This window comes from Juglans microcarpa x Juglans regia, chromosome 6D (assembly GCF_004785595.1).
Source record: "Juglans microcarpa x Juglans regia isolate MS1-56 chromosome 6D, Jm3101_v1.0, whole genome shotgun sequence".
NCBI lineage: Eukaryota > Viridiplantae > Streptophyta > Magnoliopsida > Fagales > Juglandaceae > Juglans > Juglans microcarpa x Juglans regia.
Window position 1 is genome coordinate 8244048 of NC_054604.1, and position 20703 is coordinate 8264750.

The 20703-nt window shown below is 34.7% G+C and overlaps 1 protein-coding gene across 1 annotated transcript; it reads right to left on the reverse strand.

The window, feature by feature from the left end:
* Positions 1-211: 211 nt before the first annotated feature.
* On the reverse strand, positions 212-7664 carry LOC121234244 (plant intracellular Ras-group-related LRR protein 7). Its single transcript, XM_041130121.1, has 10 exons — positions 7324-7664; positions 6559-6628; positions 6372-6418; positions 4640-4748; positions 4399-4484; positions 4060-4150; positions 3314-3399; positions 1505-1591; positions 1271-1409; positions 212-547 (listed from the first exon to the last, which is right to left on the reverse strand). Exons 1-9 carry the CDS (start codon positions 7420-7422, stop codon positions 1299-1301), a joined length of 786 nt encoding a protein of 261 aa, XP_040986055.1. The 5' UTR covers positions 7423-7664; the 3' UTR covers positions 212-547; positions 1271-1298.
* Between the last annotated feature and the right edge of the window lie 13039 nt (positions 7665-20703).

Genomic DNA, 20703 nt, shown 5'->3' on the forward strand with positions numbered 1-20703 from the left:
CATAAATCAATTCATGAACGGAGTCATGTATGAGAATACCAACAAATATGTGAAGGCATCAAACTGATATTGGCTGTTCAAAAACGCGAGACAAAGAGCGTTTCTTCACATTTACCACAGAATCTATATTACTAATGGAAGAAACTATAGTTGCTGGAGAAAACATCTACACATGCAGATTTCCCATGCTAAAGTTAATAGCACATTTAGATGCAAGAACAGCACTCTATATATACTTATCATCAAGCTCTGCTAATAGATGTGCACTGAATTTGTCCTAGGAAACCATAACTATCTGAGGTGAAGTCTTTAAATAAACACAAAGTACTTGTGATGTATACAAGCAATCAAAATAACAGGCATATACACTAACAATATCCCTCATTTACAATGTGATAGAACTGATTTTTGAGATACTATTTCGCACGTCACAAGTAGCCATATATACTAATGTCCATCCAATCTACGCTAGAAGCTACTTTGAATTTATAGCTGCCAAGAGATGACATCCCTTCTTTGCATTCGAATAGACTAAGCCGGTCAACCTCTACTCTCTGGTTTGTTCAGGAAGAATCAAAAGTTAAGAACATTTATAAGAAGCATGAATATCTCAGAAAGCAAGAAAAAAATGTGCAAATTAATTAACATATCAGTTGTAATTGTGACAGATTTGGAAGATACAAAACCAGCAACAAATATGTCTAACCAAAAAAGTGGAAAATGCGCGTGTACATCAACTAAATACAGGCAATTTGGTCATTAGTGAATCAAACAAAAGGAAAATGAGGAAAGCGGTTGATGAATGGTCCAGTGAGCGTTAAATGTTTCATATTGACAAAACTGTTCCTCTTCCAAGCTTAAGTTATTTAGGAAGACTGTAGTTTAACTCTTATAAAAAAACAGCAAAGTAGGCAAACCTAGAGGAGTCATAAATAAGAATATATACTCAAGCATGTACAAACAGAACTAAAATGGACAGAACAATATATGAAGTTTCCAAGTATGCTTTACAAGCTTTTCAATCTGGTACATTCAAGATTCCTGAACACACTACTTCTAAAACTATGTTTTTTTCTCTCCACTTTGCTGGATGCTTCTTAAATTCTGTTTAATAAATCTTTTGATGCTTAAAGAGCTGGGACCAAGCACCAAACATCATCATATTCATAATATTCAAGACTAAACTTGGCAGCATATGTAAATGTCTATAAACTTTAATCTGCCAAATGCAAGGCTCTAAGGAAACATGGAGATTGTGATGTTGGCTTACCCTTTGAGGGAGCACCAATGTGACGCTTTCATAGATCAACACCCTCATCAAGGCCCCTTGATGCAATCATCACGTTTGAATCAATTTGCTTGTCAAACTTCTTCTTCCTTCTTCCTTCAAAATCTTGAAATCCTTCCATCTAGAAATGTTCAAGGTTCAGTTAGATTGTAACATGCATAATGGGAATTTCACCAAAATATGCAATTAATAATTAATTAAATAATGACAACACACCTGCTGGAATTGATCCATTGAAATAGGATTGCCATGTAGGGAGATATTCTGCAGGGCTTTGCACTCTTTCAAGAGATTCGGAGGTATCTGTCCAAAAAGCTAACTATATCAATACGCTCATGTCCAGCTAAATTGGATAAATGAATAAACTACCATGAAGCGATAAAAAAGAACCCAACTCTGCCATACTTTTTTTTTCATAAGTAATAAATCTTTATGATAAGTGCAAAAGGCGCAAATGAAGTATACAGGGATATGCTTTTTTTACATAATGCACAGGGATACACAAGAGAGGTACTTATCTAGAAAGTGAAAAATATACTAAAAATTAATGCTTTTTTTTATTGGCACCGGGTATCCGGAAACAAAGATCCGACTAATCCTAGGGGTGCACAGGCCCTTGGCAAGCAATCTTTTTATTTTATGAATAAAATTTTTTTGAGACAAGTAACAAGGCAAAGCTAAGTACACCAGGAAGTATACAAAAACTGAACCAATTACATGTCTGGAACTAGAAAAAGAAACAAGAAAATCATGGACAAGTTCCATTAAATACAATAGCCGAAGCCTACTGAAATAAAGAATTATAGAAAAAACATCTAAGTTCATCCACCGAGTGTTCCTTATCTTCAAAGCATCAACTGTTCCTCTCAACCCAAATGCACCACATAAGGCATAGAGGTATCATATTCCAAACAGCAGCTATTTGCACATTACCCCTTAAACCTCTCCAGCAAGCAAAAAGGTCCACCACCCTCCTAGGCATCACCCAAGTCATACCACAACTTTGGCAAGCAGTTTTAAAATCCATGCAAATAAAGTCCATAGATAAAGTCCAAAGGGAGAGGGTGATGCCGAAGAGAAAAGGAACTGTGAATCTGGTAACTCACATTCACATTACTAACAAAAAAGATGTACATATTATGCAGAAAATCCCTCTCTGCTTTTGACATTCTATTACCAGCAAAGTTCTGAAACCCCACACCATAACCATCTTAACTGAAAGAAGTAAATCGTATAGATGTCAGGAAGATGCACTCCAAAAAGTATAACAAGTTCTGATTCAATCCTTAAACCAATCTTATATATCCGATCTCTATAATTTATTTGTCTATGATCATGAGGCCTCAGAACAAAATTTGAATGTCCGGCAGCTTTCAAGATACCAAAACTTTTTTTCTTTTGGATAAGCAATAAGGAGTTGTTTGGTAATCACATCCCATCTTGTCTCAAAATTTTTCATAATTTCCTTTCCAAATATCACTCAAACACAAACATTTTTCTTTTTTTTTTTTATAGGTAAACGGTAAAAACACAAACACTTTTCAATTTCAAATATTCAACTTTTTCACCTAATCATTACTTAATCATTACAAGTTTACAACTTTCCCAAATTTTCAAACAAAACACAAAAAACAATTCAACTTTTTCAAATTTCCAAACAAACAATAATATTAAAAAATTATATTCTAACAATATTTTAAATTTACAATATTTTTATCAAGTTTTTTCTCTTTCATTTCCAAAACCTAATCAAACATCTTAACTCAAACCATTTCACTTATACTATTCACACACTATTTCATTACTATTCACAGATTTCTCATCTCTTCTCATTCTCCAAGCATCCCCTAAATCTATATCGATAAGAGCAAAAGTTTCTAAATACCAAAACTAACATTTAATAAATTATAAAAGGTTATTATCAAATTTCAAAGAATGTGAAAGATGATATACTTGAAGGTAGAAAGAAGAAGAGGAGATGAATAGAATAAAAGCCCCGTAAATGGGCAGGGGGCGGGTAAATACCTGCTTCACATTATTATTGTCTAAGCAAAGTGACTTTATGTGAGTGAGGTTGCAAAGTGATGCAGGTAGATCTTCAAAAAGATTATCTGAAAGGACATCCAGAATCATGAAGATGTGAGCATGTAATAGTACAATCAAGAAATTGCTATCATAGCACATAGCTAACAAAACCAGATAAATAATGATAAAAGAGGCCATTTGAAATTTGGAAGCAGAATCATGCTTCTAGCTTGTCCACTAATTTTTATTTATTTATATTATTAAAACAAGTAAAAAGGCATTGCCCAAGTACACATGTAGTATACAAAAGAGAACACCAATTACAAGTTAGGAACTAGCTTTAAAATGACTCTCTAATCTATAAGAAACTTAAGAACTCCCGAGTGATCGTAAATTTTAGAAGCACAAGAAAACATTCAATGCCTCAAAGTTATATATATTTCACAAAATTGATGATGCATGAAAGGTATCATGGCTTAGAACAGCAAAAGTAACGAAAAGGTAAAAGAGAATTTAGGTCAAATGGCATGTGAAAAGAGCATGCTTATAGCACCAAGTAGCCAGTTCAGATTTAGCATATATATTCATCAATGAGCTGAAAGTTTTAGCACATGCAGAAATTATGACATTTCAAATCTCAGAAATCTCCATACTGTTCAAATAATCCAGTTATTCTAGGGCCTTGTAGTAAGCAACACTTGTTAAGATATGATAAGACATCACATTGGAGAAAGATTTGAACGTACCATTTGCTTGTAATTCTTCAAGAGAGAAACAACTGCCAATTGATTCTGGAAGAGACTTCAACTTGTTATTTGAAACATTCAAAAGCAACAACTGCATCATCAAACAATCAATATTGGATCATGGAACTTGATAAAACATGCTAAATGTGTTTTCTTTCTCAAGTGATGTTGTAATTCTCATAAAGTCTCTGGAATTAATTTCTACTCATGATTATAATCAGTGGGTACCACTACTGCACGACTCCTATTTAAGCTATTCTACCATTGAAGAAACAACCCAAACCACTGAGGCCGCAGTGTAGTCAATAGCATTCCAGTTCACTAGGTATAATTACTCACATTACGCAAGCTCCCAATAGTCTCAGGCAAGTATGTTAACAAATTTCCCGAGATGGATAACTGCTCAAGCCTCACCAGCTGTCCCACTAGAAACAAAACAAAAAACATAATCTGGTTAGAAGCTAGGAAAAAGGTCTCATGCAAGCTGCATTCAATCCTTATAGAAATAAACCCCAAGGCAGGCAAAGACTATCAAATGCACAAATTAGCATTCTCTTACTTATTTAGGGAAGAGAATTACATTCATCAGGCAAAGAAGTCATTCGATTTCCATCAAGCGTCATAACTTTTAGAGACTGAAGTTTCCCCAAATTTGTTGGCAGACGTTCAATGAGATTCTCAGATAAGATCTGAAAAGATTGAACAATTTTAAACTCCAGTTTTTCCAATCTTAATCCCATCATAATGATCACCATTGGAAATCAAAGAACAGCCATCATGTGCATGTAAATATTTGTGTCATAAAAAATATATGCAAGAGATAAAATTGTAAATGAGATACTGTAACACCTCAATGGAAGGCCCAAACCACATAGCCTATACTCCAAAAGGACTAGTCAATGATATAATTGGAGCCCCATTAGAACCTTATAAAGAGCAAGAATTTCTACTTCCCAAGCAATGTAGGATCTCATACACCACCTACCATTATCCATATCATATGGGGTATCACAATAACCTGGCTCTAATACCATTTGTAACGCTCAAATGGAAGGCCCAAACCACATGGTCTATACTCCAAAATGACTAGTCAATGATATAATTGAAGCCCCATTGGAACCTTATAAAGTGCAAGAACTTCTCATTCCCAAGCAATGTGGGATCCCATAAACCACCTACACTTATCCATATCATATGGGATATCACAGATACTTAACAAGAGAGAAGGAACAATGTATCAATGAATCTCCTTCAGTTACTTCACAATAATTTCATTTCTGGTGGATTTCCCTCTATAAGATTCTCGTGCTTTTCTTTTACTTTTTTTTTTATAAGTAATAAAAACATTCTAATTCTTTTCAACCAATTAAGATAAGACCCTATATTTATTAGTCCTAATTAATAATTGTACCAACTAATTCCAAGCTGATAAAGAAACTGGATATCAGATAATTTCAGTACCATTGGACCACTCTACCTCCAAATCTGTCCCAAAGGATAGCAACTGGGCGCATTGGCCAACATTAGCATATCTCAACAGAATTCAGTAAGTAATCCACAACAGGTTCTAATGCCAACTAAAGCCTTGTGAAACTGGATGGAATTATTAGTCCTAATTAATATATTTTTCTACCTATAAAAGATTGCATGTGGACTGCAGCTTTAAAGCCAAATACAACCCCGCAGCAAGGTTTTACACATAGGGCTAGCTGCTTTCTTTATCTCGCTTGCCGTTAGTCCATCTAAAGCCTTTATGAAGCTATTAATTCGTGATCTTGCAATGATCAAACCTCTGTCACTCTACCAGATTTGTTATAACGATACACTAGATGTCATTATTTTGTAAGGAGTATGCTAGGTACAAGCCCCAAATTGAAAAGCCCCATGCAGGCCCTTTGTAAAAAAATGGGTACCACTAAAAAATAATAGGTTTTTTTACACTTTTTCATGGTGGAGTCCACTTTTTTACAAAAGGACTGCAGGGGATTTGTCTACTTGGGGCTTGTACAAATCATTACTCTTTTGTAGAACCTTCCTTTACAACCACATTCATTCTTGTAGATTAACCTGTTATGGACTTAACAAGTCATTTTCAAGTATGGAGAAACTTTGAAGGCAAATATTTACAAATTCTTAAGAAAAAAAATTAATCATAATCTCCACATTTTTTCTTCAAAATAGAAAAGCTGCATCAGCCCACAAATATATTACTTGAAAGTTTTATAAATTCTGTACATGACAAATGCTTTTATAGTATATGATCATGGAAAGAAATTAAGCACATGTACACAACTGAATTTAATTATTCTTACCAGGCGCTGCATGTTAATTAATTTGCTTACATCTGTAGGTATCTCAACTGCAAAAAGGAAAAAAAAAATAAATAGCAGGAGACAGGTTTTAGAAATATGAAGATTTCATTTGTTAGGGGTTAAAACGTGAATAGCATTGATTCCTCACTACTAACCGAGATACAGAAGACGGTGAGATGGGCATTACCTATTTTATTGTGTGTTAAATCAAGAGTTCGGACGGATCTCTCCAGGTCAAAAACTTCATTTGGGAATGCCTGTTGCAGAGAAATAGAACATCCACATGTAAGTTTGGTATTTCTTCAACTGGTACTATGATGCTATTTTCCTTCAATTTATGCATGCGTAAAGAATAGAATATGGGTTCACTCCATGTGTTGAATGTTATCTTAACTGCCGAAAATTGTGCATTGACTACTTAATTGCAAAAACTTAAAAATATTTTGAGCCTTTTGTATCTAATCATTCAAGTGTTGTCCAAGAGATATGACTAATTTGAAAAGTTAACCAACAAAATACTTTATATTCTCAACAGTATGAGTTCCCAGTACACTTAAATTCGAACTCCCCTATCTACTTCAAATTATAGACAATCAACAATAACTAAAATCTGTCTAAACAATGAGTAAACCATTATATCTTCACACACCATTACTCATCCTTAGCCCAGGCACTCGCACTCACACGCACATGCGCTCACACACTCATACGCACACGTTAAGTCTTTGATCATATCAAGAGGTTACAGAGACGCAATTCAAACACCGACTTGACCAAAACTAAGCAGATTACATCTAACCCTCTTATTTCAAAACCAAGTCCCTCATTACGCAATAAATAACTCAAAGACCCAACCCCCCCCCCCCCCCCCCAAAAAAAAAAAAATGCAGAGGCATCAATACAATTAATATACATATGACAATATATATATATGTATAGAGAAAGAGATAACCTTCAATTTCGAGTCTCGGAGAGCCACAATGCCGGTCGATCGCCACCGGGCAACCCTAGTGGCCTTCGAGTCCGTGTTCTTGCTGACACAGCACCCCATTTTGTGTGATCAGTCAAAAGAAACAAAGAGAGGAAAAGTTATCCCCCCCCCCCTCTCTCTCTCTCTCTCTCTCGCTGCGACTCTTAATTCTGGATTGGAGAGGGTTGAGAGATTTGGTGGGAGATGGGTTCAAGGTCAGAGGTCAGGAGGAGAAGCAGTCGTCAGTTCTTGGGGAGAATGGGAGAAACGAGGAAGCCGCGTTGGCTTTCGTTGTTTTTCTTACGTGGGTGTTGTTCTTCGTTGGTTGTTAGCTATTGGATTGTATTTTTCAAACACGCGGAGGCATCTGATGATGTCATTTCTACCATTAAACAACTAATTATTAAATAATTTTATACAATAATTGTAATTTTAATAAATTGTAAAAAAATGTTATATAATTCAAAACCGAAAAGAAAAATACTACTTTGACCGATAAAATTGACGGATAAAATTGTCCGATTGTGATTTTAATTTTAATTTTTTTAATTTAATGATTAAAGAAGTGATTATTAATAAATTGATATATTTTTTAAATAGTTTAAAATATATAAAAAATGGTTGAAATAAAAACAAAAAAATAAAAAAGTATATTTACACTTGTCCGTCATCTTTTTCGGTTAGAAATGTCAGTCCCAGTACCATTATCCAACCGAGAATGATGTTGAATTAATTATAAATTTTTAATGGTATCGTGTCTCATTGTTATTCAAGAATGTTATTTATATTTATATAATTTTAAGCATGTCACTCCGATTAGTCAGCTACTAAAATCGTAAAAATTAAAATTAAAAATTAAAATTAAAAAAAAATAATAGAATAAGTTTGTCACTCAATATGTAGAATATTATGCGTAAAGTTTTTTTTTTTTTTTTTCTAAGCAAGCTTGCATCTATTATAAAATAATAATAATAATAATGATACAGAGTTTAGGGTAGATCCTTTCTACTATCAAGAAACAACAGATATCTAGATAATAAATCAGAGGGTATGCAACCAAAAACAAGATTGGTTGCTACCCATTGCGCCATAGAGTGCGCACATCGATTTACAGATCGATGAATTTTTACAAATTTCCAATACCTTTGAAAAGCAGAGATATGTTTGATGTCTTCAATGATGGGTTCAATGTTCCAGTGAGGGACAACTTCTTTGTTATTAATGGCTTCTATTACCAGTTTCGAGTCACCTTCCAAGATTATCATTTCTTGATGTCTTTGGAATGCCATTTTCATGGCTAGAAGAGCTTCCTTAGCTTCAGCTACTAAGGGATTGGAAGTGAGGAGCTTTTCTGTTTGAATTTCCAAAATTTTTCCACTATTATCTATGCAGACTACTGAGGCCACTGAGAAAGAATCTCTGATAGCTTCATCAAATGAGAAGCTCTGGAAGTTTTCAGGAGGAGTCTTCCAACTTTCTACCTGTCTTGGTTTTCTTTCTTGTCATGCTGCTTTGTACTCTTGGTATATTCTGTTTAACTGGGTTGTTGCTGATTCAATAGAGAATGAAGTGTGTTTGTGCAGTATTTCATTTCTTTGCTTCCAGATGAAGTCCAGGATTATCACAGCAAATAATTAGAAATGATGTGCTTCTTCTTCTCTTAGTCCCAATTCTTTTGTTGGGGAAATGATCATTTTTATCCAGTCTGATATGGATTGAATTGGCAAGGTTTCTAGCTTTAGTGGCCATGAACTTTGATACCACAGAATTCTGGCAATTGGGCATTTTAAGAAAAGATGAAGTGGTGTTTCTTCTTCTTGGTTGCATAGGAGACATTTTTCAATTGGAATTTCTTGAATGGCTTCTTTGATTCTTGATCTGATAGGTAGTATATTCCATTGAAGCTTCCAGAGCAATAGCTTATGTCGATCATGAATTTTCAATTTCCATATACTTTTGTAGATGTTCAGAGTGAGAAATTGTGAAACTGTCTCATGATTGTTAATTACCATTTGGTAAGCTGTTTTAACAGAGAATTCACCTGAGTTGCTTGGGATCCAGATTATTTTGTCTTAGCCCCGGGAAAAGGAAGGCAGGGGTATTTTCTGTATTTCAGTTATGCTTTCTTCGTCAAACAGCTCTTGCATTTTTTGAGTATTCCATGATATGGGAACATCTGTAAGGAGATCTGCAACTGTTAATTGTGGACGTGCCTCTTTCATTCCTTATAGTGGCTTGGACTTGAAGTTGTTCATGGTGGGAATCCATGATTGTGTCCACACAACCCCGTATTAAAGTGGCTTGGGAATGGATATGCCTCTTCCATTCCTTGTAGTGCTTGGGCTTGAAGTTGTTCATGGTGGGAATCCATAGTTGTGTCCACACAACCCCGTATTAAAGTAAGTTGTGTTATATACATATAGCACAACTTTTGTTATTGAGTAGGAGTACATGTTGTCAAAATATGATTGGACGAAATAAAAGTATCGACTAATCAACTTAGAGTTTGTTTGGGAATAAGAATGATCTCATCTCATTTTAAAATTTCTCCTAATTTTATTCACAAATATTATTTAAACACAAACGCTTCTCAATTTTAAATATTTAACTTTTTCATCTAATTATTACCTACTCATCACAACGTTTATAAACTTTCAAACAAAACATAAAAAATAATATAACTTTTTAAAATCTCAAAATAAAAATAATATTAAAAATTTATATTCTAACATTATTTTTATTCAGCTTTTTCTATCTCATTTTTCAAAATCCAATAAAATATCTTACCTAAAAATATTTCACTACTATTCACAAACTATCTCATTACTATTTACAAAATTCCCGCCTCATCTCATTACCAAGCATGGTTACAATTATTTTGTAACTGTTATACAACTCTACAAGAAATGAAAAAATAGTTTTGTAAAATTAAAAATTATTTCTAATAAAGTGACACAATTACATTAATTAATTAGCCCCGGCCGTGGGCCCACTGATACACTTACAACTATTTTAATAGAATATAGATTTTTATATAAAAAGTATGATTTTTAACATGATTTCTTCTTGAAAAAACTTTAATTAAAAATATGCTTGAATACAAAAAACAATCGAGGAACAACTTGATACCTAGATTTTTGAATTTCTAAAATCCAATTTCACCCAAACATTGGCTCGGGTCATAACTCTGGCCAAAACCTAACTCGGGTTTGAAACCCTGTTCTAGGCCGGGTATATCCAGGTACCAACCCAGTGACCACCCTCATAATTGCTAATGATTATGTAAGAAAATTAAAAATAAAAATCACAATTTGAACCAAATTTGAGTGGATAACCATAGTCATAATTATGAAAGAGAAATTATTTTCATACACTATAGCTTGACGATATTACATATCACATGTAAACAATCATGAGGAAACTAAAGGGAAACTCAAGCGGCATCCAAGAAGATTAATATATCTTTCACGGAAAATGATAGAATTATCGAGAGTTGGGTCCTGACATGGGTTCTGATGCTTTTTTTTTTTTACTTAGTGAGTAAGGATATATTTTTTAATGATGTTGTTAATTTTTTAAAAATATTTAAAGATATAAAAAAAATCTATGAGAAAAAGAAGAAGAAAAGGATTTGGCCTTCTCGAGACCCATCCTCGGTGGGTGTAGCACTACTCTATCTTTCACAAGAGAAATACAATTTTTTGTTTTATATCTCTTTAGACTTTATCCTCAATTGAACATGTGGATGTGATACATTTTAAATCATTTTACACGTTAACCACTTAAATGATCAACTATTTAAAATGTATGCATCAATATATAGAGTTAAAAATAATAAAATTTTAAATAAAGAATGATATTGTTCATCCAATAATCCTTTTTTGTTTACATTATTTTTAAGATTAAAAAAAATAGCCTTTTAAGATAAAAAATAAAAAAATAAATTAAAACGCATGCCTTTTGGGAGACTACAATAAACAAAGTTTCCATACAACGCTATAATGATATATACCTACTAATAATATTTTATAAATTTCATCTTTTGTTTTCCGTATCTCTTTTCCCCAAGAAGAGAGAGAATCATTTGTTCTTTTTCTTTTTAAACATGCATTATGAATTGAGTTTATAAATTTAAAATATCTCAAGAAACAACAAATTTTCATAGAAATATACTTATCAACGTTGAATGGGCTTGCACATACATACATACATAGATATATATGTGTAAATTGAGAAAACCAAGAATTTTCTCTCGACACTTTCTTTTTTCTCTCCGTACACTTTTCTTATTGATGATGAGTCTCGGTGTGTAATAACGTGATTATCATGGTTTTCACAAGACAAATTCTTATAAAACCTAAGGTATTCGAATTGTCGAAAGAAGGTAGTCAATGGATTCACTTAACAAATAGAAGTTGGAAGGTTACAAAATTATTGATATTGGAGAGGTCTACGTTGAACTGGTTCATTAGAGCCCTTGAGGAATGCTTGACTGGAGATAAGAAGGAGTTTTTTGCAATCTCACGGGATGGTAACAGAAGCTACATCACGTAGAGATGCTCAAGGTCACTATATGGCATTGGTGGAATATGACGGTAGTGGTAGAAGAAACTTTGTTTTCATACCTGAAGAAATGGAGGGGAAAGAATGGAGAAAAATGGTGAAGGCACTAAGGTAAGCTTAGGACAGTTTGGAAAATGAGAGCAAGGTTGGTTCGTTATAGTCCAAAAATCTAACCCAGAAAGTGCCGATGAATATTCTTCCTAAGTCTTATGTAGAGGTGGTCCGGTCATCGAGGCTTGCTGCAGGCAACGATGGTAAGAAGGTATATGCTCAGGGAAATGCAGCAGCTTTGGTACCAAGTGAGAGGCAATTTTGGGCTTTCGAAAAAAAAAAGGAGATAGTCGTTGTGAAGGAAGGACTGAGATGTGTGCTGTCTGCTTGAGCCAGTAGAACAAACATCGAAATGGAAAGAGACTCCTTGACCGAGAGAGGACCCTTGGAGAGGTATGATGAGCTTTCTTCTTTTAAGCAAGAACTAGTACAGTTGAGAAATTCGGTCAATCTTATAATTCAAAGGGTGGATAAAAACAATGAGCTTGGCCTGGGTTTGGATAGAAATGGGCCATGCTAGAGGAGCTATATGCGGGTCGAGAAAGGTAAAGCCCAAGCATAGCCTAAGCACTGGTGGGCTAAACAACCCACGATTCACGTAAGGGACCCCATCGGCAAAGATGCGCCGTCCTCTTCCAACCACCGGCCGTCGACCACACAGAACCCACCTTTAGGGGCAAGGGACCTTGTAGGTGGAACCCAGGGTGACGGGCTATTGGCATTGAGGCGGCCAATGGAGTTAGTAATTGAGAATGGTTCTCAGGCAGTGGAAGAGGGGCAGAAGGAACCGATGTTCACATAGACTATACTACTGGGAACAGGTGACCTATTGGGTGCGCTCCTGGTCGACGGCTTGTCGAGGTGGATGCTGCTGACGAAGGAAGGAGCCAAGAATGAACGCTGGGCAAGCTAGAAGGAGCCAACGAACACATATAACTCATCGTCGAGAGCAGACGACCTAGTGGGTGGGCCTATGGTCACCGGTTTGTCGGAGATGCCGTCACCGATGGAGGAAGAAGTTGAGGATACTCATTGCTGCCGTGAGAGGGGTCTCGACTGAGGAAGAAGGCCAGAATGAGCTGGCGACATTGTCTGACATAGAGGGAAGTCCTATGGTTAATATATCTACACGAGAACCTCAAATGAAACCCCAAACTGAGGTTGGCACCTTGGCATTATTCAAACCTAGTTGGTGTAACCCCTCAGTTGGTATTCCTATCCAATATGGATCCAACGAAGGGTCTATGAGAATATCCTAGAGACTACCCAAGGAAGGTGCTCCTAGCCCTTTTGAGAATACCTTGAGAGCAACGAATGAGGGGTTTGTGCAGGAGTATGAAATGCAATTGGCTTGTAGGGAGCCAGAGAAAGGTGTTGCCTACTCAGAGGAATGGACAAGGGATGACCCAAGCCCCTTATATTCTATGTTGCTAGGTTTACATTGGGCCAATCCTCAGTCAGATTGGGTCCTCCAAAAAGTGGATGAAATGCAAGAATGCATAGGGATTTTGTGCGATTGATTTGAAGATCAATTCAAAGCCCTTCTCATCACTATTGAATCGGGTCAGCCTCACTTGGCTAGATCCTATGCAAAAAAAAAAAGGAATAAAAAAGACTAGCTCGCTCTATTAATTATCGGGAAGATAGTACAAGTAGAGGAAGGAGAAAGGGTAAGGTGAATATCTGTGATTTATGAAACCAAAAATTTCATCTTGGAATGTAAGGGGCTGAATAATCCAGGTAAGTGCCTCCGTGTTCAAAACTTACTAAGAAAGTGGAAGGCTGATATCATATGTCTTCAAGAGACCAGACTGAAATTCATAGATAAAAGTATAGTTAGAAGTTTGTGGGGATGCCTTCACACGGGCTGGGTTTATCTCGCTTCACATGGGCTGTGGGATACAAAAATCACTAATATAATTGAGGAGTATATCGGGGAACATTTGGTGGCCTAGTCTTTTAAAAATGTGAACGATGATTACAAGTGGTCCTTTGCTGGTATATACGGTCCTAATCTGGACATCAATAGAAGATTCCTTTGGGAGGACATTGCTGGGTTATGTAGCTGGTGGGATGGGTCATGGTGTATTGAGGGATTTTAATGCCACCCGTTTCTCGAGTGAGAGGTTGGGGGATTCCTGTATCAGTCAGGCAATGACAGAATTTCCTGTTCATATTTTTTAACTTGACTTCATCGATTTACCTCTGGCAAGGGGGAATTTACATGGTCCAATGGGAAGGTTTGGTCAAGACTGAACAAATTCATCGTATCCTCGTCTTGGAATGCCCATTTTCCAGATTTATGCCAAAAGACTCCCGAGACTTTGTTCGGACCACTTCCATATTTTGCTTGATTGCGGGGGCCTTCATGAGGGACGTAGATATTTTAAATTTGAAAACATGTGGTTGAAAGCTGACGGCTTTGTGGAGAATGTAAGAGTGTGGTGGTCCTCTTATGATTTTTCTAGTACACCTCGCTTTGTGTTGGCTGGAAAACTTAAAGCCTTGAAGAAAGCTGAAAACTTAGAATGATGAAGAATTTGGGAGGATCAACGATCAAAGGAAGAGTTTTTTTTAGGAACTTGCATGTTTGGATGAAAAGGAGAGTGCCGAGGTTCTCACGGATGAAGAAAAGGCAAGAAAGATTGTTGTTGTAGTTGATCTGGAAAAACTCATTCTCATGGAAGAGATCTACTGGCGACAAAAATTTCGGGCCCTTTGGCTGATGGTAGGAGATAAGTGCATCAGCTTTTTTCATAGAGTAGCCAACTCTCGTAGAAGGTTTAATGCTATTGTGGTACTGCATTCGGATGGTAATGTCCTTTTAGACAAATCCGATATTAAGAACCACATAGTGTAGTTTTTTGACAACCTACTAACGGAACAATTTCAGTGGAGGCCTAAGGTTGATGGGTTGACATTCGATACGATCGATCATATTTTGGATGGTTAGAAAGGATGTTTGAAGAGGTAGAGGTGCTTAAAATGCTAAAAGGAATGGACAACAACAAAGCGCCTGGACCATATGGATTTTCCATGGCATTTTTTTAGGTATGTTGGAACATTCTCAACGAGGATGTTATGAAGGTTTTTACCAAATTTCACTCACACATGAAATAAGCCTTAATACAACCTTTATAACCCTTATTCCGAAGAAGGCAAAGTCGGTGGAGGTGAAAGACTTTAACCCTACAAGTCTTGTGAGTGGAGTGTATAAGATCATGTCCAAGGTTTTTGCCAACCGTATGAGCACGATCATGGACAAGATCATTTTAAAGCCTCAAAATGCTTTTGTTAAGGGGAGGCAAATTTTGGATTTGGTACTAATAGCAATTGAATGTTTGGACAGTAGAATTAGATCCAACACACTAGGTATCCTTTGCAAACTAGATATGAAAAAGGCATTTGATCATGTTAATTGAGACTTCTTTGTTTATGTTCTTGGAAATTTGGCTTTGGGTAGAGGTGGCGCAATTGGATGAAGTATTGCATCACAACCGCTAGATTCTCAGTGTTGGTTAATGGCACTCCTGAGGGTTTTTTCAACAACTCTCGTGGATTGAGACAAGAAGATCTTTTATCTCCTATTCTCTTTGTCTTAGTCATGGATGTACTGAGTAAAATGATAAAGGCAGACAAGGATGAGTCTTTTTTATCTGGATTTTCAGTGGGTGGTACTTCTTCTGGGAGCGTCAATGTATCTCATCTTCTTTTCGCTGACGACACTTTAATTTTTTACGAGCTGGATCCTAATCAAATTCGTTTATTGAGAGCTCTCTTACTTTGTCTTGAAGCTACTTCTGGCCTTAAGGTGAATTTGTCAAAATTGGAATTGGTTATGGTTGGCTTGGTAAATCATAATGGAGACTTGGCTAAAATTTCGGAATGCAAAATATCTTCTTTGCCTATGAAGTACCTCAGTCTTTCTTTGGGGGCTCCTCATAAATCCAAAGTAATATGGTATGGCATAATTAGAAAAATTGAGAATAGATTGGCAGATTGGAAAATAATGTATTTATCTAAAGGTTAAGAATCACTCTTATTAAGAGTACGTTATCTAACTTACCTACGTACTTCCTTTCATTATTCCCTATCACGGCTAATGTGGCTAATAGGATGGAAACCATTTTTTGTGCTTTCTTGTGGGGCAGATTGGGGGACGATAAAAATTTCATTTGATTAAATGGGACAAGATTTGCACTCCCCTACCTTGTGAAGGTTTGGGGATTAGAAAACTGAGTATTTTCAATAAGGCCTTAGTTGATAAATGGTTGTGGCGGTACCATCAAGAAAGTAAGGCTTTATGGAGGACCGTTGTTGATGCCAAATTCGGAAGTGCTTGGGGAGGCTGGATTTCTAATGAAGGACGATGATTGTATGGTGCAGGTGTATGAAAATTTATTAGGAAGGGCTGAGAGGATTGCATTCGTAATTTTAGATTTGTGGCATGGCGTGGAAATAGAGTTAGATTCTGGGTTGATGTTTGGTGTGGTGATGCTGCCTTGAAGGAGGCTTTTCATTCTCTTTTCAGAATTGCTTTGCATAAGGAAGCCTTATTGCTAGTTACATGGACTCTTCGAATGGCTTGCTGTAGTGGAATATGTCATTTACTAGAGCAGTTCAAGATTGAGAAGTGGGAGACATTTATGATTTCTACAACACCTTGTACGCACTGAATTTGGAACATGGCGTGGAGGACAAACTGTTGTGGACACATCCCGAGAACAAGAAATTTTCGGTTCTTTATATAAGGCTATGTCTATCCATTCTTTTTAGAATTTCCCTTGGAAGTGCATTTGGAAGAGCAAAGTATCCTTAAAAGCTGCTTTATTTGGTTGGTTGGTTGGCCTCTTATGGTAAAATTTTGACCATAGACAAGTTGAGGAAGTGTGGTTTCTTCATAATGGATTGGTGCTTCATGAGCAAAAGGAATAACGAATTGACGGACCATCTTCTTCTCCATTGCGATGTGACAAAGGCTTTATGGGATGAAGTCTTCGTAAAGCTGGACATTGCTTGGGTGATGCCCAAAAAGGTGGTGAACCTATTGGCTTGTTGGATCGAAACACGGGGAAACCGTAAAGTAGCAGATGTTTAAAAGATGGTGCCCTTATGTCTTATGTGGTGTATATGAAATGAGAGGAATGTAAGATGTTTTGAAAATAGTGAACATTCATTGGAGGGGATTAGAGACTCATTTTTCCAAATTGTATTACTTTGGGCTAAGACTATTGTATTAGATGGGGGTAATGTTAGTGACTTATATGATTCTTTTTTTATTCGTAGGCTGAAATTAGGCATTTCTTACTTGTATACCACTTGTGTACTCGGACTATGCCTAGTTTTGAAGATCAATAAACTTTATTAATTATAAAAAAAAAAATATGTATATATGTGTGTATACAACCCAAGATTTATATAACCTCCTAGAAGGAAGTTGGGAGCAAAATGCTCTTTTACAAGTAAATTCAAGGCTCAACATGTCTACAATAAAATGCTAAACAATATTATAGCAAAGCTTAGAAGAACAAATTAATTATTAATTAATAAGGAAAAATAGAATAAATTGAGAAAATTCCAAAAACAAGGAATTTTTTTTTTTTTTTTGCTTCCATAAGTAGCATATATATATGTTAGTTGTTACTAACCTTAGTGCATGGACCTATGTCATTATACCAATTGCAACAAATACCATTAAAAGAACCTCTTTACTAACGAATATCGTTAAAAATTATATATGCAAGCAAATGAGAGATTAATTAATTGATGAGTGATTGTTTGATTATGTATATTGAAAATGGCCTATTTTTTTTTTCATGTTTTGAGCTTTTCATCTTGACTATGGTTAGTATTTTTTTTATTTTTTAGAATAAAATACTTCTGCATTCATACATAGAGATAGTATTCAAATACATAATACACCAACAATGTGAAAATGACAGACAAATAATGAAACAACTACTAGGAATGAACACTCCCTGCGCTTGACGAGCTAGAATGTGTGCAACCGTATTACCATGTCTTCCCATATGCAAAACTTCAAAAGAAGCAAAGGTGGACAACATCTTCTTCACCTCATGGATTAAAATACTGCACCTATCCTGAATCTCCCCCTTGAGCATATAGCCTCCATCACAGTAAGTGAATCCTCTTCTAAAATCAAATGAGAGATACCCAAGTGAGAAATTAATTGCAAATCCCTTAGTGCTGCAAGCCCTTCTATATCTTCCACCTCATGAATACCCAACTCCTTCTAGACATTGCCATAACCATACAACCCTTATCATCCTGCAGTACAACACCTACCTCAAAAATATTCAAGGAACTAAAAATAGCTCCATCTTCATTCAGTTTAAAAGACCCACATGGTGGAGGAAGCCAACAAAATGTCGAAATCTGATTATGAACTTTAACATGTTGTCGAATTAATTGATAGTTCTCAACATAATCAAAACAATTACCCACCATAACACACACATCAAGATTTGTTTGCTGGAATAACTTCAAATTTTGAAATTTCCACACCCTAGGGGATTGTCAAGAATCGGATCAAAATAAGAGGGTTATTAAAGCGCATAAATGCTTTGACAGCATTAACAAAATCAGAATAGCCAAATATCAACCTCAAGTCTCTTCCAAAATACATCTCCCACACTCTGAGAAAATAAGGACATTGACAGAGAATGTGGAAGACATCTTCATAGGCATCTTGGCAAAAACCACATTTAGAAGAACCCAGAACATGCCTCTGAAATAAAAGCTTTTTAGTAGACTATGTTTAGTATTGACCATCCATATTGGGAAACAAAATATCTTTTTTTTTTTTTTTTTTGGAAAAAATGTAAGAACTCCAAAGCTTGAAGAGAATTCATTTATATATATATATATATATATATATATATTTATAATATATATATATTAGTAAGGGTGGTATAAGGCACGCATGCCCCTTGGTGCCCGGCTGGTAAAAAAAAAGATATATTAAAAAGTAAAATCTTTTTATATAAGCAGATTACAGTAATAATTCATCCAAATTGTGTGAAATATTAAAAAGTCTGCTAAATTTAGGGACAAAAATGTAAAAATATAAATAAAACATAAGGGAACCAAGGGACAAAGTTGGGAAATAAAGAAAAAAGAGGAGTAGTAATGTAAATATGCGAATAAACTAGAGGGACAAAAAGGAAAAGAAAAAATGGTCAAAAACTTAATGATCATGAGACTGAGGGGCACAATCATAAAATCGGAATAAAATAAAAGCAAATTGAGGGACAAAAAGGAAAAAGAAACAAAAAAGGTCAAAAACATAAATACGTGAAAAGATCAAAACAAAGCAGGATAAAAATGGAAAACCACTAAAATAGAGGTGCAAAAAGGAAAAAACAAATATAGTAAAAAATCCACTATTCATTCATGGATAGCCTATTTTATTCATAGAATAGATATATATTTGTTTATGCTCTTTGCTCATAATATATATAAACCATATTTCACAATATATTATACCTTACATAATAGTTTTGATAGAAGAAGATATGTAAATAATACTTACCATAATGATAATTTCGACTTGTATCTTTGAATCTCTTAAGATTCACTTTTAAGTCATGGTTAGTAGAAATTTCATTATTTAATGGCATTACCACAATTCAACAACTTGTGTTTCACATAGTATGTCACGAGGTTTGCATGATACTTGAAAAATATTCAAACAATGACAGCCAAACTAATGCCTCATTTGTTTTTAAAAAATATCTCATTTTATCATTACAACTTTCTCAACTTCCAATACAAAATAAAATTAACAATTCAACTTTTTCAAATCTCAAAATAAAATTAATATTAAAAAATATATTCTAACAATATTTTATTTAACTTTTTAACTTTAATCTCAACTCATCTCATCTATGAAAACAAACGAGGCCTAAAATTGTTACTAATATTAGTTGAGTTAATAATATAATAAAAATAATTAAATTTACATCTTTTCATTAATTTAAGTTTTTAGAATAAGTTGTGATTTTACATGATATCAAAATAGATGTCGTGGATTCAAACATAACTCTACACCTAAAATTATTTAATTAAATATTCCACATGTTGAGTGTGAGATGAGTGTTAAGAATATTATACAAATAATTAAATTTATATTTTTTATCAGTTTAAACTTTTAGAATAAATGATGATTTCACAAATTATTTGAAATGATAGAATAATTGGATTTAATAAGAGAATTGGCATTGGACTTGACAAGATACATAACTAGCTAATAGCTACAAACCACTAATTTTAACCAACTAGTTAGAGTACATTTAGGCCCATTTGGATATAAAAAGTGTTTCATCTCATCTTATAATTATAATTTTTTTAAATTTTTACATAAAATATAATAAACAATTCAATATTTTCAAATCTTAAAATAATAATAATATTAAAAAATAATAATATAATAATATTTTATTTAATTTTTATTTTATTTTAACTCATTATTCAAACATCACCTTTTCAAAGTTATTGACATTGAGGATATATCACTGCAACATAAATGGCTTTTTTTTTTTGTGATTCAAAGTTGGAAAATAAAAACTCGTTACAAGAAAATGCTTTTTGCATCCAAAACCATGTTGACGCAAATAATCTTGAACAGAAAAGTTAATTCCAACCCCTTTTTTGTATTTTACAGCGACATTATTATGCCGCAAATGGTACGGCATGATATTTAACTATTGGTGGCGACTTTAAACCGAC

Coding starts and splice junctions, on each gene's coding strand:
- LOC121234244 (XM_041130121.1), bottom strand. CDS start 7,422: ATGGGGTGCTGTGTCAGCAAGAACACGGACTCGAAGGCCACTAGGGTT. Junction 6,629..7,323: donor TCCGAGACTCGAAATTGAAG/GTTATCTCTTTC, acceptor TCTCTGCAACAG/GCATTCCCAAATGAAGTTTT. Junction 1,410..1,504: donor CAATGGATCAATTCCAGCAG/GTGTGTTGTCAT, acceptor GAACATTTCTAG/ATGGAAGGATTTCAAGATTT.